This window comes from Scyliorhinus torazame, chromosome 12 (genome assembly GCF_047496885.1).
Source record: "Scyliorhinus torazame isolate Kashiwa2021f chromosome 12, sScyTor2.1, whole genome shotgun sequence".
NCBI classification, from domain to species: Eukaryota; Metazoa; Chordata; class Chondrichthyes; order Carcharhiniformes; family Scyliorhinidae; genus Scyliorhinus; species Scyliorhinus torazame.
Genome location: NC_092718.1, coordinates 97,778,761 through 97,796,131, shown reverse-complemented (window position 1 = coordinate 97,796,131; position 17,371 = coordinate 97,778,761). Strand labels below are relative to the sequence as shown.

The window sequence follows — 17,371 nt, the reverse complement described above, 5'->3', positions numbered from 1 at the left end:
CAAATTTAGAGTACCCAATTCACTTTATTTCCAATTAAGGGGTAAGTGTACATGGCCAAACTACTTACCCTGCACATCTTTGGGTTGTGGGGGTGAGACCCATGCAGACATGGGGAGAATGTGCAAACACCATGTGGACAGTGACCCGGGACTGGGATCAAATCCGGGTCCTCAGTGCCCTGGGGCAGCAGTGTTAACCATTGTGCCACTGTGCTGCCCCTAACTGCTTCCCTTCTAATGCCTGGTTAATTATAGCTTTGTTGTTTTCAATTATGCCGTCTGACTATTTGGCTGTCTGCCTCCATCATTGAATCATATAGAATCATAGAATTTACAATGCAGAAGGAGGCCATTCGTCCCATCGAGTCTGCACCAGCCCTTGGAAAGAGCACCCCTTTTAAACCTTATCCCTGTAACCCAGTAACCCCGCCTAACCATTAAATCTGAAACATTAACCATACGTATATCTGAGGGACCCTCCCAATCATCTATAATCTGTTTCTCCTCCATTAGCAATTCACATTTGTTTATTGTCGAAACTCTTTACTGGAAGAGAAACGGACCAACTGCAGCCATTTAAATACTGTCCACTGCTATCTCTAGGCAGATTCATAACACCGGGAGCAAAGGTGATATGTTCCATCAGCCGCTGGGACAAGGGGACAGGATTATAGATTTTGTTCAAATGATCCGGTGGGAATATGAGGAATAACTGAATGTTTTCAAACTTGAACTCACTACACCCGAGATGGACGGAATGTAGACAAAAATGAAATCAAACGAAAATTGGATTGATACTTCTGGGCAATCAATGCGTTGCTTGACTGCATTGTTCCACACAGAGAGATAGCACGGTCTCGTTTGCCCGAATTGTATCATTCTGTGCCATGAGTGACTTTATCACTTTGTGACCTGCAAAAGTTATGTTCTTATCATTGATCAGATATTTTTTGGCAAATTTATACTTATCGCTGTGCGAAATGCTAATTCTTTGGAAAGAAAAAATAATTACTTTAGGCTACCAGCTTTACAAGTGAAGAAATAGATGCAAAATAATGCTTGCACTGTAATAGCTTGTGGTACAAAATCGTGAAGGTCCCAGCCGGTGAATAAATGCCACAGTGAGTAACATTCCTCTCCTGTCATCCTGAGCCAGGCAGCCAGCTTTATTTCCGGCACTGAAACAATCCAGGTGATCCTGAAATAAAAACAGAAAATGCTGGAAGATCTCAGCAGGTCAGGCAGCATCTGTGGAGAGAGAAACAGAGTTAACTATTCGCGTCTTTATGCCTCCTCTTCAGAGCAGCTCCTGCTGAGCTGTGCCTGTAGGACAGGTCCCGGCTCTGCCTGTGTCTCAGCCTCAGTCACGTTGCAGCCTTTCAGCAAGGGTCCAATGAAATGTTAGATTTTAGTGCCGGGCCCCTTAAAAGAAAGACAAATATCACCTTGAGAAAGTCACACGCACTTACATTGTACAGAGATCTGCGTGGAGCTGTTCATGGTGTCGTTGTTATAGTCAGCCACACACCAATATTCACCATCATCTTCAGCAGTAATGTTGTGAAATATCTGCTTCACGTTTCCACTGGAAGACGTGCTAATCTCTTCACCGTTTCTCACCCATCTCAAACTGACGGCTGGTTCTCCCCACAAGGTGCAATGTAACCATGCGGAGCTACCTTCCATCGCGACGGCAGAGGAATTCGCTGTAGGTTTTACTATTCCACCTGAAACAGACAAAAATGCAAAATATGAACGAGGCAAAAATTTGATTCAGATCCAAGATAAATCTTTATATTGGGTTAAGTCTTGTCTCAGTTTGGAATTCTCGCGGATTCTGAAGCTGCAAAGACGAATATATTTCCTTCTGTCAGTCTCCATTCCACTGCACACATTGGCTGAGTTTTGGTGTATCGACGTTAACCCGCGTCGTTCATTCAGGTCAATTCTGAAGCCCAACCTTGGATGGAATGTGATGTTTTTGAAGACACCAGCTTTAGATGCTGATTTCCAGTCTCCGTTATCAGAACTCCCTCAGTACTAACTAAACTTTGAACATCATTGGAAACTATTAGAATCACAAAGCCTAAACACTTTGAGTCCCGGCATTTACTGCGGAACTGGACAGCGACATGTGTTTCAGAGCATTCCTCAAATGGAGGAGAAACTGCACCATGGGTGGACACTTCGACTGGTGGAATTTCTTACGGATATGAACCATTGAGTTATTAGCATGGTCTCTCCACCCGGTGTTTCAAATACATTGAACGTTCAGAGGAGGAAATAACGACATTTCTCACTCCAAACACGGGTTCACTCATTCAGACTGGAAAACTGGATTGACAATATATAAAGGACCATTATAAAGACTTACCGGTAACAGACGGACTTCGCGACGGTAAGCACGTTCTCCAGAAATACTTGCCATGTAGTTGATTTTCACGATGAATTGATATGTCCCCTCATCACTCTTCCCAATGTCCTTTATCAGGAGGGAGCATTGTCCTTTTTCAAGATTGCCTGTGAACTTAACTCCCCCACGAGAGTTATTATGTTGCACGTCTGGGTTTTTTGAATCATAGATAGTTAAAGTAGCGGAGTTGCCAGAGTCCATCTTCAGCCATTTCCCATGCAAGCTGCGGATGTTACCTACATAATGAAATCTACACGGGATCTCTGCATCTGAACCCAGCACGGCTGATACATCTTCTGGCATCACCATCGAGAATGTAAAACTACAAATAACTGAGAGAAAAATAAATAATAAAAACAGCTGACCCTGTTTAGACATTTAATGTCCAATAAATATTTGTCATTTGACAAATAATCTCACAACAGAATCAGATTGTACGAATTACTTATTGGATTCTCCGATCAAGTAAAACACTAATTAAATGTCCATCGAATCTCACTTGAATTATTTACTACATGTAAAGTAACAGCCTATAAATCCGCGTTAAAACATTCAATAAATATAATTAGAAGTATCCAATATTTAATACAATTGGAATAGGAAGCTGAACAGCCAAATCCAAATATCCAATACACTCCCGTTATCCCAACTCACCATTTTCAAATTAACCAACAGAAGCAATTCTAGTGTGCATTTTCTTCCCAATTTTCTACAAAATATAAATCAATTTTTGTTGCAATTGGCACAAACATCAGTAAATTTACCTTCTGTCCACAACACGAGGTAAACAAATAGGCAAATCCACATCTTGGAAACAAATGTTGATTTCAAAGTCAAAGGAATCAGTTTCCTCGTTCTTTCCGTCTGTGAGTGAGTATGATATGATGGTACATCTAAGAATTACACAGTGATGTTCAATACAGAAATGACCTATATATCTCCTATCAAGCACCTTCATACCATGCGTACCGTCTTTCTGAATTAATAAATTGGAATCAACATCAGAATGAAGTAGCCCAGGCTGGTCGCCGCCTCTAACTCACAATTCAAATCTGTTAGTTTTGTGGTAGCTCATTCGATGTTGACCAGACTTGTAGCGACAGTTAACATTCCGCAGTGGGTCTACTGTGGTTTTAAGATCTCGGTTAATTTGTGCACTGAAACCTCATTTGTGACGTCGGACATAGGAGCTGTTTAACATTTTCTCCTTGTGGTCAACGGGTATTTTGTTAACTGATCTGACTCTGCGCCCATCGTTGAGCTTATTGAACTGTGGTTCGTATATTTCGATCTCATACGGATGGCGGGATGTCCCTGCTTCTAGCGGCAGAATTGTAATGGGGACGTTTCTGCTCACTGACGCTCAGTTTGTATTCCGTGGGGTCAGCACAGCCTTGGTTCAACCACAGAAAAGAGCTGAACCCGGACTTCCGGGAGTGGGTATGTGCTGAGCAGTCACAGGAAAGGTAGCTCTCCACCTGGAAACCTGGATTTTGGCACATTTCGCCCGAAAGTAAGCCACTAACACAGCAAAGTCTGCACCCCCCCCCCCCCCCCACCCCTCATCCTCCTCCACAAACATCGCGGACACAAAGAAGACGGCCCCAAACCAACCAAGAGGCAAAAAGGCAAGGGGTGGCACGGTAGCACAGTGGTTAGCACGATTGCTTCACAGCGCCAGTGTCCCAGGTTCGATTCCAGGCTTAGGTCACTGTCTGTGCGGAGTCTACACATTCATCCTATGCCTGCGTGGGTTTCCTCCGAGTGCTCTGGTTTCCTCCCACAAGTCCTGAAAGACATGCTGTTAGGTGAATTGGACATTCTGAATTCTCCCTCATTGTAAACGAACAGGTGCCGGAGTGTGGCGACTAGGGGCTTTTCCCAGTAGCTTCATTGCAGTGTTAATGTAAGCCTACTTATGACTATAAAGATGATTAATTGAAAAAAAAATTACAAGGACGGCAAAGTAAGCTAGGGCCAGGAGAAAATGTCAATGGATGGAGCTCCTAACACACAGGGTCGCAATCAAGAAGGAGATGATGGTGAAGACGGCAGTTACAGATGCCCTGGCCCCCTTTAAGGAGGCACTGGAGAAGGTGGAGCAGTGGCTGGAGGCGCAGGAGCACGAAAAGGAGGCTCCTGACCAGGCTGACTAAATCACCTGATTGAAAGTAGAGATCCCAGCGAATGCTCAGTGGGGAGGTGGCGGACCAAGAGAACCGGTCATGCCGCCAAAATCAAAACTTAACATTGTGGGTCTGTGGGAAGGTATGGAGGACAGAAATCCCTGGAGTTTGTGGCTCATATTCTGGGCAGGCTGGTGGGATGTGATGTGGTGGGGGGGGATCCAGGGGAGGGGGATAACTTCCGAACCCCCAGAAATAGAGAAGGCAAACAGGTCGATCCGGCTGAGGCCAAAAACAGGGGAAGAATCAAGGGCCACCATAACCAAGTTCCACCAGTTCCAAGATAAAGAACGGGGCCGGGATTCTCCGTTAGCTGACACTGAATTTGGGAAAGAATTTGGGCAGATAATCAGTTCCGATGCCAGAATCATGGCAGGTGCTGATTTGACGCCAAATCGCAATGCTCAGCACCTTGACAGTGGTGTCAATGCATTTCGGAATGCATGTAGGGCAGACATCATTTGCAGATCATTAGTGGGCCCGACCCGGTATTCTCCGGGGCCTCCGCGATTCTCTGCCTCCGATGGGCTGAGTCCCCGACGGCGTGTTCACTTGTGCTTTTAAAAATTGTGAAAACGGCATGCGGCTACTAAGGGAGATAGAGGGGGTGCGGAAGGTGTCCAACAGCGCCATAGTCTGCTGATATTTGTACTGCTGGCCGGGTGACGTCTGCCAGGGCCAGGGGGAGTAGTGGGAGTGGCCAGGCGGTGGCCTGTGGGGTTGGGGTGGACAGGCACGGAACACCATTGCTGCAGCCGGCAAGGCAGCCATGCAGCTGCACACACCACTGACAGTCCACTTTGAACCTAGTGCCATGGGTCATATAGGTGTCGCCCCAGAACACCCCCTGGGTGGCCTCTGGCCCCAGCCAACCCATCAGCTGTATGGTCGCGCTCCAGCACAACCAGTTGTCATGTGAGAGTACCTTTAAGAAGTGGGTGTTTATCAAATGGCCTCAGTGGATGTACCTTTAAGAAATGGGTGCTTATCGACTTCCGGGTGCGGCTATGCAGAGCTAGGTCGCATATTCGGTAGCTCCTGCTTGGAACGGCCTTTTGGGCTCGTTACAGGGCCCCCACGGCATTTGTTTGCCATTTCCCGGTGTGGGAAGAAGGCTGCAGCATTCCCCCGACAGTGTCCCCCAGGAAGGGTATGTCTCTTGGTTCCCAGACACGGCAGAAACAGTAAAAGATTTGGCTGCAACTGCAGGATAAACAGGGCCTCTTCCAGCATGCAGGCGGGGGAAGGGCAAGCTTAAAGCTGCAAGCTGACCTGAGGGCCTGTAAGCTTAAAGCTGCAAGCTGACCTGAGGGCCTGTATCAAAGGTGAATTCTAGCAGCAGAGGGAACAACTGTGAAAAGATCTCATCAAGGCCACTGAAGGGACTTCCGGTTGCGGTGATGCCTAGCTAGCCGCACGCTTTGGCGGCTCCAGCTCCGACGGACCTTCGGGCTCTTTTAAGAGACCCAACGGGGAATTTTTCGACGACGCAACCCGGTGTGGGGTGTGTGAGAAGGGAGTCCCCCCCAAACGAAGGAGGAAAAAACCGGCGGCGGAGGCTGCAGCGCGAGGAATCGTCGACCAAAGGGTCAGAAAGAGAGAAGTACAAGATGGCGGCGGAGAAAGCGCAGGCGACATGGGGGCCTGAGCAGGATGAAATCGTGAGACGGTGCGTGGAGCTGCTGAAGAGGGAGGTGCTGACTCCGATGCTACAGGCAATTGAGGGGCTCAAGGAGACATTAAAGACCCAGGAGACTGAGCTCCGCGTGGTGGAGCAGAAGGTGACAGATATTGAGGACGAGATCCTGGGCCTGGCGGTTAAGACTCAGACGCACGAGGCACTTCATAAAAAGTGTACTAAAAGGATCGAGGCCCTAGAAAACGGAGCGCGAAGGAAGAACCTTCGGATACTAGGTCTCCCTGAGGGTGTGGAAGGAGTGGACTGTGGAGAGTACGCAAGTAAGATGCTGAGCTCACTGATGGGTGCTGAGGCCCCTGCGGGCCCCATGGAGGTGGAGTGGGCAAATCGGATTCCGGCGAGAAGACCAAAAGCGGGAGAACCACCGAGGGCGATAATCGTGCGATTTTACCGCCTTAAGGTCAGAGAAGAGGTCCTGAGATGGGCTAAAAAGGTGCGGAGTAGTAGATGGGAGAATGCTGAGGTACGGATATACCAGGATTGGAGTGCGGAGGTGGTGAGAAGGAGGGCGAGCTTCAACCGAGCCAAAGAGGTGTTGCATAAAAGGAAGGTGAAGTTTGGGATGCTGCAGCCGGCAAGACTATGGGTCACGTATCAGGAGAGACACTATTATTTCGAGACGGCGGAGGAAGCATGGTCCTTCATCAAAGAAGAGAAATTGGACCGGAACTGAGGGACTGATGCTGCAGGAAATGTTATTGTTATTGTTTTTGTTAATGTTAAGGTGGAAGTTAATTGAGAAGTAAACAGGGAAGGGGGGAGACATTGGGGAAATGTGGGCGCCGGTGAGGGGGGAAAGACGGGACATAGTCGGAGAATGGGGAAGGAGAGGGGGAGGGGAAAGGGAGCTGCGCCATAAGAGGCGGGTCAGGTAAAGGGATGTTCCCGCGCCAGAAAGAATAAGGCGGGAAGACAGGCGCAAGGCGGATGGGAGTTCCCCCACACGGGGGGGTCGAGGAGTGAGCAGGAGTAGCCGGGGTCAGTTGAAGTCAGCTGACTTACGGAAGTGATATGGGGGGAGCAATCATGCTAGATAGGGATCTAGCGTGGCGGGGGGGGGGGGGGGGTAGAGGGGGAGGGGGGAGGGGGACAACTGGGTTGCTGCTGCGGAAATCCAAAAGGAAATGGCTAAAGAGTGGGTGGGCGGGGATGGTGTGCGACGCTGGGGGAGCGAGCGAGAGCGCGGAGCCGGGATATGGGACTGGCCTAGAGAAGGTAATGGCTAGTCGACACGGGATGGGGGAAGGTATCCCCCTAGTGAGGCTGATCACGTGGAACGTGAGAGGCCTGAACGGACCGATAAAAAGGTCCCGAGTGCTCGCGCATTTGAAAGGACTAAGGGCAGACGTGGCTATGCTCCAAGAGACGCACCTGAAGGTGGCGGACCAAGTTAGGCTAAGGAAAGGATGGGTGGGACAGGTGTTCCACTCAGGACTAGACGCAAAGAATAGAGGGGTGGCCATATTGCTGGGGAAACGGGTAGCATTTGAAGCAAAGAACATCGTAGCAGATAGCGGAGGTAGATATGTAATGGTGAGTGGTAGGCTGGAGGGAATGGAGGTCGTGTCGGTTAATGTGTATGCCCCAAATTGGAACGATGCGGGATTCATGAGACGGATGCTGGGGCATATACCGGACCTGGAGGCAGGAAACTTGATTTTAGGAGGGGACTTTAATACGGTGCTGGACCCGGGGCTAGATAGATCCAGCTCAAGGACCGGAAGAAGGCCGGCAGCGGCCAAGGTACTTAAGGGGTTTATGGACCAAATGGGGGAGTGGAGCCATGGCGATTTCTTAGACCTAGGGCTAGGGAGTTTTCCTTCTTCTCCCATGTCCATAAAGTGTACTCCCGGATAGATTTTTCTGTGTTGGGAAGGTCGTTGATCTCTAGGGTGGAAGAAGCTGAGTACTCAGCCATAGCGGTTTCGGATCATGCCCCACATTGGGTGGACCTGGAGGTAGGAGAGGACAGGGAGCAGAGAACACTCTGGCGATTAGATGTGGGACTGATGGCGGATGAGGGAGTGTGTACAAGAGTGCGGGGGTGTATTGAGAGATACCTGGAGGTCAATGACGACGGTGAGGTCCCTGTGGGAGTGGTCTGGGAAGCATTAAAAGCGGTGGTCAGAGGAGAGCTGATCTCTAATGGGGCCCACAAAAGGAAAACAGAGGCCAAGGAAAGGGAAAGATTACTGGGGGAGATTTTAAGGGTGGACAGGGAATTTGCAGAGACCCCGGAGGAGGAATTGTACAGGGAGATGAGACGACTCCAGACGGAGTTTGACCTTCTGACCACCAGAAAGGCGGAGGTACTGTGGAGGAAGGCACAGGGGAGGAGATATGAATATGGGGAAAAGGCTAGTCGCCTGTTGGCGCATCAATTGCGAAAGATGGCAGCAGCGAGGGAGATAGGAGGAATTAGAGATGAAAGGGGAGACACGGTGCGAAGGGCAGGAAAGATAAATGAGGTGTTCAAGACCTTCTATGAGGAACTGTATGGGTCTCAACCCCCAGAGGGAGAGGAGGGGACGCGGCAGTTCCTGGACCAATTGAGGTTCCCGAAAGTGGAGGAGCAGGAGGTGGCAGGCCTGGGGGCGCCGATTGAGGTGGACGAGGTTATTAAGGGACTGGGAAGCATGCAAGCAGGGAAGGCCCCAGGGCCAGACGGGTTCCCGGTGGAATATTACAGAAAATATGTGGACTTGTTGGCCCCGTTGATGGCGAGGACGTTCAATGAGGCCAGGGAAGGGGGGACTCTACCCCAGACGATGTCGGAGGCGACGATATCGCTAATTTTGAAGAGGGACAAAGATCCGTTGCAGTGTGGGTCCTATAGACCTATTTCACTATTGAACATGGACGCCAAATTGCTGGCAAAGGTACTGGCATCGAGGATAGAGGACTGTGTCCCGGGGGTGGTGCATGAAGACCAGACAGGGTTCGTAAAAGGGAGACAACTGAATGTTAACGTGCGAAGACTATTAGGGGTGATAATGATGCCCCCAGTGGAGGGGGAGGCAGAGATAGTGGCGGCAATGGACGCAGAGAAGGCATTTGATAGGGTGGAGTGGGAATATTTATGGGAAGTGTTAAGGAGGTTTGGGTTTGGGAACGGGTTTATTAGCTGGGTTAGACTTCTTTATGGGGCTCCAACGGCAAGCGTAGTTACAGGTCGACATAGATCGGAGTATTTCCGATTATATAGGGGAACAAGACAGGGATGCCCGCTGTCTCCATTGTTGTTCGCGTTGGCAATTGAACCTCTGGCCATGGCGTTGAGAGGCTCCAGGAAATGGAGAGGGGTGATTAGAGGGGGAGAAGAACACCGAGTCTCGTTATATGCAGATGACCTATTGTTATATGTGTCGGACCCAGCGGGGGGAGATGATAGAGGTTATGCAAATTTTGAGGGGGTTCGGGGAATTCTCGGGGTATAGGCTAAACATGGGGAAGAGTGAATTATTTGTGATACATCCAGAGGACCAGAGTAGAGAGATAGAAGGCTTACCGCTAAGGAAAGTGGAAAGAAACTTTCGATACCTGGGGATTCAGATCGCTAGGAGCTGGGGAACCTTGCACAGACTTAATCTGACACGGCTGGTAGAACAAATGGAGGAGGACTTCAAGAGGTGGGCCATGCAGCCTCTATCGCTGGCGGGCAGGGTGCAAGCAATTAAGATGATGGTCCTCCCGAGGTTCTTATTTGTATTTCAATGTCTCCCTATACTAATCACCAAGACCTTGTTTAATAAAATAGATAGGAGCATCACGAGCTTCGTGTGGGCAGGGAAAGTTCCGAGAGTAAGGAGGGGGTTTCTTCAGCGTAGTAGGGACAGAGGAGGACTGGCACTACCGAACTTGGGTGATTACTATTGGGCCGCCAATGTGGCAATGATACGTAGATGGATGATGGAGGGTGAGGGAGCGGCGTGGAAAAGACTGGAGAGAAAGTCCTGTAAAGGGACGAGTTTAGAGGCGCTGGTGACGGCGCCGCTACCGTTCTCACCTAAAATGTTTACCACGAACCCGGTGGTGGCGGCAACACTGAATATCTGGGGACAGTGGAGGCGACAGAGAGGGGTGCGGGGAGCCCTGGTGGGGTCCCCTATCAGGAACAACCATAGGTTCGCCCCAGGAAGAATGGATGGAGGATTTCAGAGCTAGTACCAGTTGGGAATTAGGAAGGTGGGAGATTTATTTATAGATGGGACTTTTGCGAGCTTGGGAGCATTGGAGGAAAAGTATAAGTTGCCCCGGGGAAATTTCTTGCGATACATGCAGGTGAGGGCGTTTACTAGACAACAGGTGAGGGAATTTCCGTTGCTCCCGGCACAGGGGATACAGGACAGGGTGCTTTCAGGGGTGTGGGTCGGAGAGGGCAAGGTGTCAGAGATTTATAGAGAGATGAGGGAAGAGGGGGAGGAGTCGGTGGGCGAACTAAAAGGAAAGTGGGAAGAAGAATTAGGGGAGGAGATAGAGGAGGGTATGTGGGCTGATACCCTAAGCAGGGTAAATTCCTCTTCCTCATGCGCCAGGCTTAGCCTGATTCAATTTAAGGTGCTACATAGAGCACACATAACGGGGGCAAGATTGAGCAGGTTCTTTGCAGTGGAGGACAAATGTGGGAGGTGTGGCGGGAGCCCGGCAAACCACGCACATATGTTTTGGGCGTGCCCGGCACTGGAAGGGTATTGGAAGGGAGTGACGGGAGTGATTTCACAGGTGGTGAAGGCCCGGGTCAAACCAGGCTGGGGGTTAGCTCTATTTGGAGTTGCGGAAGAGCCGGGAGTGCAGGAGGCGAAAGAGGCCGATGTCGTGGTCTTTGCGTCCCTAGTAGCCTGGCGCAGGATCCTACTCATGTGGAAGGAGGCAAAACCCCCCGGACTGGAGGCCTGGGTAAATGATATGGCGGGGTTCATTAAACTGGAGCAGATAAAGTTTGCCCTGAGAGGATCGGCTCAAGGGTTCACCAGGCGGTGGCAGCCATTTCTCGACTACCTAGGGGAACGTTAGAGGGAAGACAGATGACCAGCAGCAGCAACCCTGGGGGAGGGGGGGGGGGGGGGAGGTGGGGGGGGGGGGGGGGGTTAGTTTAGTTTAGGTCAATAGACAAGGAGGTTTTGTCACCTGTGTATTGTTAAAAAATTCTGTTTTGTTATTGTTTCGTTTGCTTTGTAAGAGGGAAAAATTGTTGTTTGGAAAACATTTTCAATAAAATATATTTAAAAAAAAAAGAAATGGGTGCTTATCAAATAGCTGCAATGATGTCGGAGTGCGGGTGGAGCAGGGCTGTCTGTCTGATTTACTTTCGTTTTTGAGCTAGCAGCTACAGGGTGTGTTTAGTGTTTAGAGATTAATTTTGATCTCTCTGCAGGTAAAGAATATCTTCACCTTTCCTGTGACTGCTCAGGACATACCCACGACCGGAAGTCCGGGTTCAGCTCTTTTGTCCATCTTTGAACCAAGGCCGTACTGACCTCAGGGAATATCTTCAGATAACTTGCTAATTTAAAAGTGAGAACTGCTCTCAGTAGAGAATTTAAAACCTGCTATCTTTGTTAAAGAGGGTATTTGTCTTATGGATGATGCTCGGAAAGATTAATAGATTTCATAGAATTTACAGTGCAGAACGAGGCCATTCGGCCCATCGAGTCTGCACCGGCTCTTGGAAAGAGCACCCTACCAAGATCCATACCTCCACCTTATCCCCATAACCCAGTAACCCCACCCAACACTAAGGGCAATGTTGGACACTAAGGGCAATTTAGAATGGCCAATCCACCTAACCTGCACATCTTTGGACTGTGGGAGGAAACCAGAGCACCCGGAGGAAACCCACGCACACACGGGGAGAATGTGCAGACTCCGCACAGACAGTGACCCAAGCCGGAATCGAACCTGGGACCTTGCAGCTGTGAAGCAATTGTGCTATCCACAATGCTACCATGCTGCCCTAGTAAGGGTTACTTATAGAGTACTGTATTCTTTCGGGGAAGTATTTGAGTTGATAGTTGCTAAGATGGTGACTGTGTGTTTATAAAATGTTAACTGGATTCATAGAATAACATTGTTTTGTTTTAAAAGTGTTTTGTTTTAAAAGTGCTTTAGATCTCTGTTGCATCACACCTGTAGAGTGGGCCCTTATGCTCCCCATAATGAAAATCTATTAAACGTTGTGGGTCAGGTGAACTCCATGATACAATTTGGTGTTCTCTAAACCCTGGCCCACAACACAGTGGCATCTTTTTGGCTAGGACAAGTGTGTGTGGCTAGTGTAATGTGTATGTGCGGCTGCAGCTTGTCAGTCTCCCGAGTGTTGATCATGGACCTGGCGAATCCCACATTGTTTTTCATTGGAATCAATTGTGTTCCACACAGCATCAGTGCTAGCCTCTCAACCGTAGCAGAATTGGCCCAGGTGCTGCGCCAGTTTTTCTGTCGTAAAAGTGCACGGATTCTGCGTTTGCGTCAACACATCTCAGAAATGGAGAATTCCGCCCAGATCTTGAACTGGGCAAGACACAAGTGGGAAGAGCACACAATCTGCATGTATTAAGACATTGGGACAAACTGGGCCAAATGCCAGGTCGAATTTAATGCAGCCAAGATAGCCCTATATAAAAGTAAGGTACGGTTCGGGGTGCTGTAGCCAGACAAGCTGTGGGTAACCTGGTAAATAAACATTATTTTCCACACTGGGAGGGGCGGATGAGTTTGTGCACAAACATGGACTGGGGAAGCGACAGCAACAGCGAGAACAGTCTCAAATGTAAATTAATAGCGCAGGATAAAGCTGCCTTGCTTTCAAATGGTTGTATGTCCCTGGAGGGAGGGGAAGAGCACAGAAAGGTGCAAAAACAAGTGGGGGGGGGGGGGGGGGGCGGAGCAAGGCAACGGGCACGGGAGTCAGAGATCATTCCTGGGGGCTTGGGTCCCACATCAGCGAGCAGGCTAGCATGGGGGAGGGGGGCTGGGGCACAGCTCACGATGGGGAGCTGAGCAGAAGGGGGGAAGTGTAAAACTCTGGACGGGAGGAGCATGGGGGGTGGAGGAACAACGGGGTGGGGGGGAGGATAGGGGAGGAGGACCACTGGGGCATGATGGGGGGGGGGGATCAGTATGGTTGACCCTGCAGGAGGGATGGGACAGAAACACCCCATCAGGATGGTCACTTGGAATATCAGGGGACTCAACAGCCCTGATCTGCGTGCAGGACAATGGATCCAGCCTCAAAACAGGGAGACAGTGAAACATGATGAGAGAACTTAAATGACTTTATGGAGCAGATGAGGGCAGTGAACACATGGAGATTCATAGGCCAAGAGGGAGGAGTGCTTCTTCTCCCAGGTTCACACTGGAATCAACTTCTTCATAGCGGGAAAGTATGTGCTTCCAGGGATAGTAGGAATGGAATACTCTACAATAGTAATCTGCGACCATGCTCCACATTATGTGGATGTGTTGTTGGAGACGGGCCAGGCACAGCGTCCCCATGGAAGCTGGACAAAGCCCTCCTCATCGACAAGGCATTGTGCAGGTGGATATCACAAGCCATCGACTAGTATGTAACCTGCACCCAGAATGGGGAGATCTCACAATCCCCATTCTGGGGAGCACTGAAGGTGATGATAAGGGGGCAGATTAGTGCATACTGGGAGCTCAAAGATAGGAAGGAGTGGGCGGCCATAAAACATCAAATTGAATGCATACTGCAGGTGGATCGGCGGTACACTACGGCTCCGACCAATCAACTACTGGCAGAGATAAAAAGCTACAAATAGACTTTAACCTGCTCTCCACTGACAAACACCACTAGCCATGATGGTTCCTGTTGCAGAGTGGCAGAAGGCAGGGCTGTCCGCCGTCCCCGCTACTGTTTGCCCTCGCGATTGAGCCACTGGCAATCGCCATCAGAGCGGCAAAGGAGTGGCATCAGAAGGAGAGACAGAGATCATGGGGTCTCACTCTGTGCGATGACCTACTCCTTTAAATCTTGAACCCCTTGACCATCATGGAAGGAATAACAAAACTTCTTTAGTCATTCAGACCCTTCTCAGGTTATAAACTTGGCCTGAGTAAGACCAAAATCTTTCCCGTGAACCGCAACGGGGGGTGGGAGTGGGGGGAGGGGCCTGGCAGGAGTTGGTAGCGCAGAGCTGGGGAGACTGCCATTCAAACTGGCACAAATCATATTCCAGTACCTGGGCAGCCAAATAGCCCATGACTGCAAATGGAACCTGACGTGCCTGGTGGAGCAGGTTAAAAGGGACCTGCAGAAGTGGACTTAATCCCACTCTCCCTGGTGGCAAGAGTGCAGATGATCAAGATGAATGGGCTGCCCAAGTTCCTTTTCATATTCAGATTCCTCCTGATCTTCAACCCCAAGGACTTTTACACCACCGTCGATAAATTCATCATAGTGTTTGTGCGTGTGCGTGTGGGGGGGGGGGGGGGGGGGGGGGGGGCGGTGGGGGGGTGATGGGAAGAGCCCGAAGATTAGGAAGAAGGTCCTGCAAAGAAAGAGAAATGTTGGAGGCTTGGCCCTCCCAAACATCCAGTTCTATCCCTGGCGGTTACCACAGAAAGGGTGTGGGGATGGATCAAGGAACCGGGAGCAGAATGGGTCAGAATGGGGGAGAGTTCTTGCATAGGGATATCCCACCGAGCATGGCCAGGATAACACTCCCATCCCACCTGGCCAAATAGTCAAAAAGCCCAGTGGTAGTAACCAAACTTTGAACGTGGAAACAAATGTGACATCACTTCGGTCTGACCGAAGTGTCCGCCATGTCCCCCATCACAAAATCACATGTTCACCCCTATGGCAATGGACACCTCCTTCAAAAGGTGGAGACAGGATGAAGGGACTCTGCCAGTTACAGGTATGTACATAGAAGATAGATTAGCAAGCCGAGGGGAACTGCCGGACAAGTTCCAGCTCCCAAAATGGAACAAACTGAGATATAACCAAATCAAAAACTTCCTCCGAAAGAAAACAACGGCGTTTTCCCGAATACCAGGCCACTCACTATTGGACAGTCTACGGACTGCAGGCGAGCTTGGAGATAGGAACTGTGCAGACACGTATGGACAATTATTGGAAGAGGCACGCTCAACCCTGGACACAAAGGGCGCCACGGTGGCGCAGTGCTTAGCACTGCTGCCTCACGGTGCCGAGGAACCGGGTTCGATCCCAGCCCCCGGTCACTGTCTGTGTGAAGTTTGCACATTCTGCTCGTGTTTGCATGGAGCTCACCACCACAACCCAAAAAGATGTGCAGGCTAAGTGAATTGGCCTTGCTAAATTGCCCCTTCATTGGAAAAAAAGAATTGGGCACTCTAAATGTGTAAAACAAAAAAAAACCCTGGACGGACAAGGGAGAAATGGGAAGGAGAGCTAGGCATGGAGATAGGTGAGGCATACTGGTTGGAAGCACTGCACCGGGCAAAATTCACCTCCACATGCGCAGGACTGAACCTTACGCAGCTAAAGGTGGTGCCCAGGGCGCACCTAACCAAGATTAGAATGAGTGGGCTCTTCCCGGACATGGAGGATCAATGTGAATGGTGCCAGAGAGGACCAACGACCTGCAGCCAAATATTCTTGTCTTTCCCCAGACTCATTGGGTACTAGACACCCGTCATCGGGGCCAAATCCGAGCCTTGCCATCTGGTGGTGGTCTTCAGTGTAGCAGAACATCCAGAGTATTTCATGCGGAGAGGAGCTGATGCCCTGGCTTTTGCCTCCCTGATTGTCTGCCAAAGATGACTGCTTGGATGGCGATCGGCAGCACAAGGCTGCAGGCTGGCTAGAACTGGCAGAACTTCTCAAGCTATAGAAAATAAAATATCCAACAGCGGTTTGGAGGAAGTCTTCCACAAAATGTGGAGGCTGTTCACCAACTGGTTCCAGGACCTGTTTGTAACCAGCATCCAGTAAAGTAGGGAGGGAGGGAGGAAGAGGGTGGGGGGGAACAACCAGGACAGGCTCAAAATAAGGAAGAGAAAAGGGGAGGGGAGAGCAGGCGGCGTCTGGTGGGAGAGCAGGAAGGGAAGGGGAGAATGAAAGCAACAAAGTGAAATGCAGGGCAGGCAGAAGGGGACAGAGCCTCATGGGGCACAGGGCAACCAAGAAAGAACGCATCCAACGGACATGACCCCTCCTCCCCACCACCCCCTGCCCAGCATAGTTAAGTGCCAGTTGACAACTAGGCGGTGGAAGACTGCAGAACAGTATCAACCGACCACTGGGGCACCCAAACAGGGACCCTCTCACCCCCGTAACAACATAAAAGCTCCCTTTCAGGGAAGCACGGCCAGCTGCCACACCCACACGAGTGAGTGGGCATGCCAAGGGCTATGGTCTGGCCCAGCAAGCACTCAGCAGTATTTCATTGTGTAAATTATCTTTGTCTGTATCTTGCTCGATGACCTTATGACCATTGCTGGAACACCCTATATGACAAGCTCTATGTATCGAGAAGATACATCCTATGTAAAATAGCTAAAACGACAATTGCTGTAAATGCTTACAGTCGCATGTTTTGATTTTTTTTCTTGTTGTGTAACATATGATATGAAATGCCAAAACTCCAATAAAAATATATTTTATAAAAGAGCTGAAGAGGTGAGGTGACAGTGCCGGCCCTGACATCAAGCCAGGATTTGATCATATCGGCATCAAGACGCCCTCGCCAAACTGGATTCAAAGGGAACCGGACAAACATTCTCCACTGGTTGTAGTTAATAATAATAATATTATAATAATCGCTTATTGTCACAAGTAGGCTTCAATTAAGTTACTGTGAAAAGTCCCTAGTCGCCACATTCCGGCACCTGTTTGGGGAGGCCGGTACGGGAATTGAACCCACGCTGTTGGCATTACAAGCCAGCTGTTTAGCTCACTGTGCTAAACCAGCCCCTAAGTTGTACCTGGCACAAAGGAAGATCGTTGTGGTTGTTGGAGGTCAGTCATCTCAGTCCCAAGACATCATTGCAGGAGTTCCTCAGAATAGTGTGCAAGGTCCAACCACCTTCAGCTGCTTCATCAAAGATCTTCCTTCCAATAGAATG

At 49.7% G+C, this 17,371-nt stretch overlaps 1 protein-coding gene across 1 annotated transcript in view; it reads right to left on the bottom strand.

The window, feature by feature from the left end:
* LOC140387093 (hemicentin-1-like) overlaps window positions 1-17,371 on the bottom strand; it is a 142,948-nt gene that overhangs the window by 100,460 nt on the left and 25,117 nt on the right. The window contains exons 2-3 of the mRNA XM_072470102.1: window positions 2,375-2,745; window positions 1,470-1,727 (exon numbers count right to left, since the gene is read on the bottom strand). Of these exons, the coding sequence (XP_072326203.1) occupies window positions 1,470-1,686 (217 nt within the window). The 5' untranslated portion in view covers window positions 1,687-1,727; window positions 2,375-2,745. The remainder of the gene's footprint in view (window positions 1-1,469; window positions 1,728-2,374; window positions 2,746-17,371) is intronic.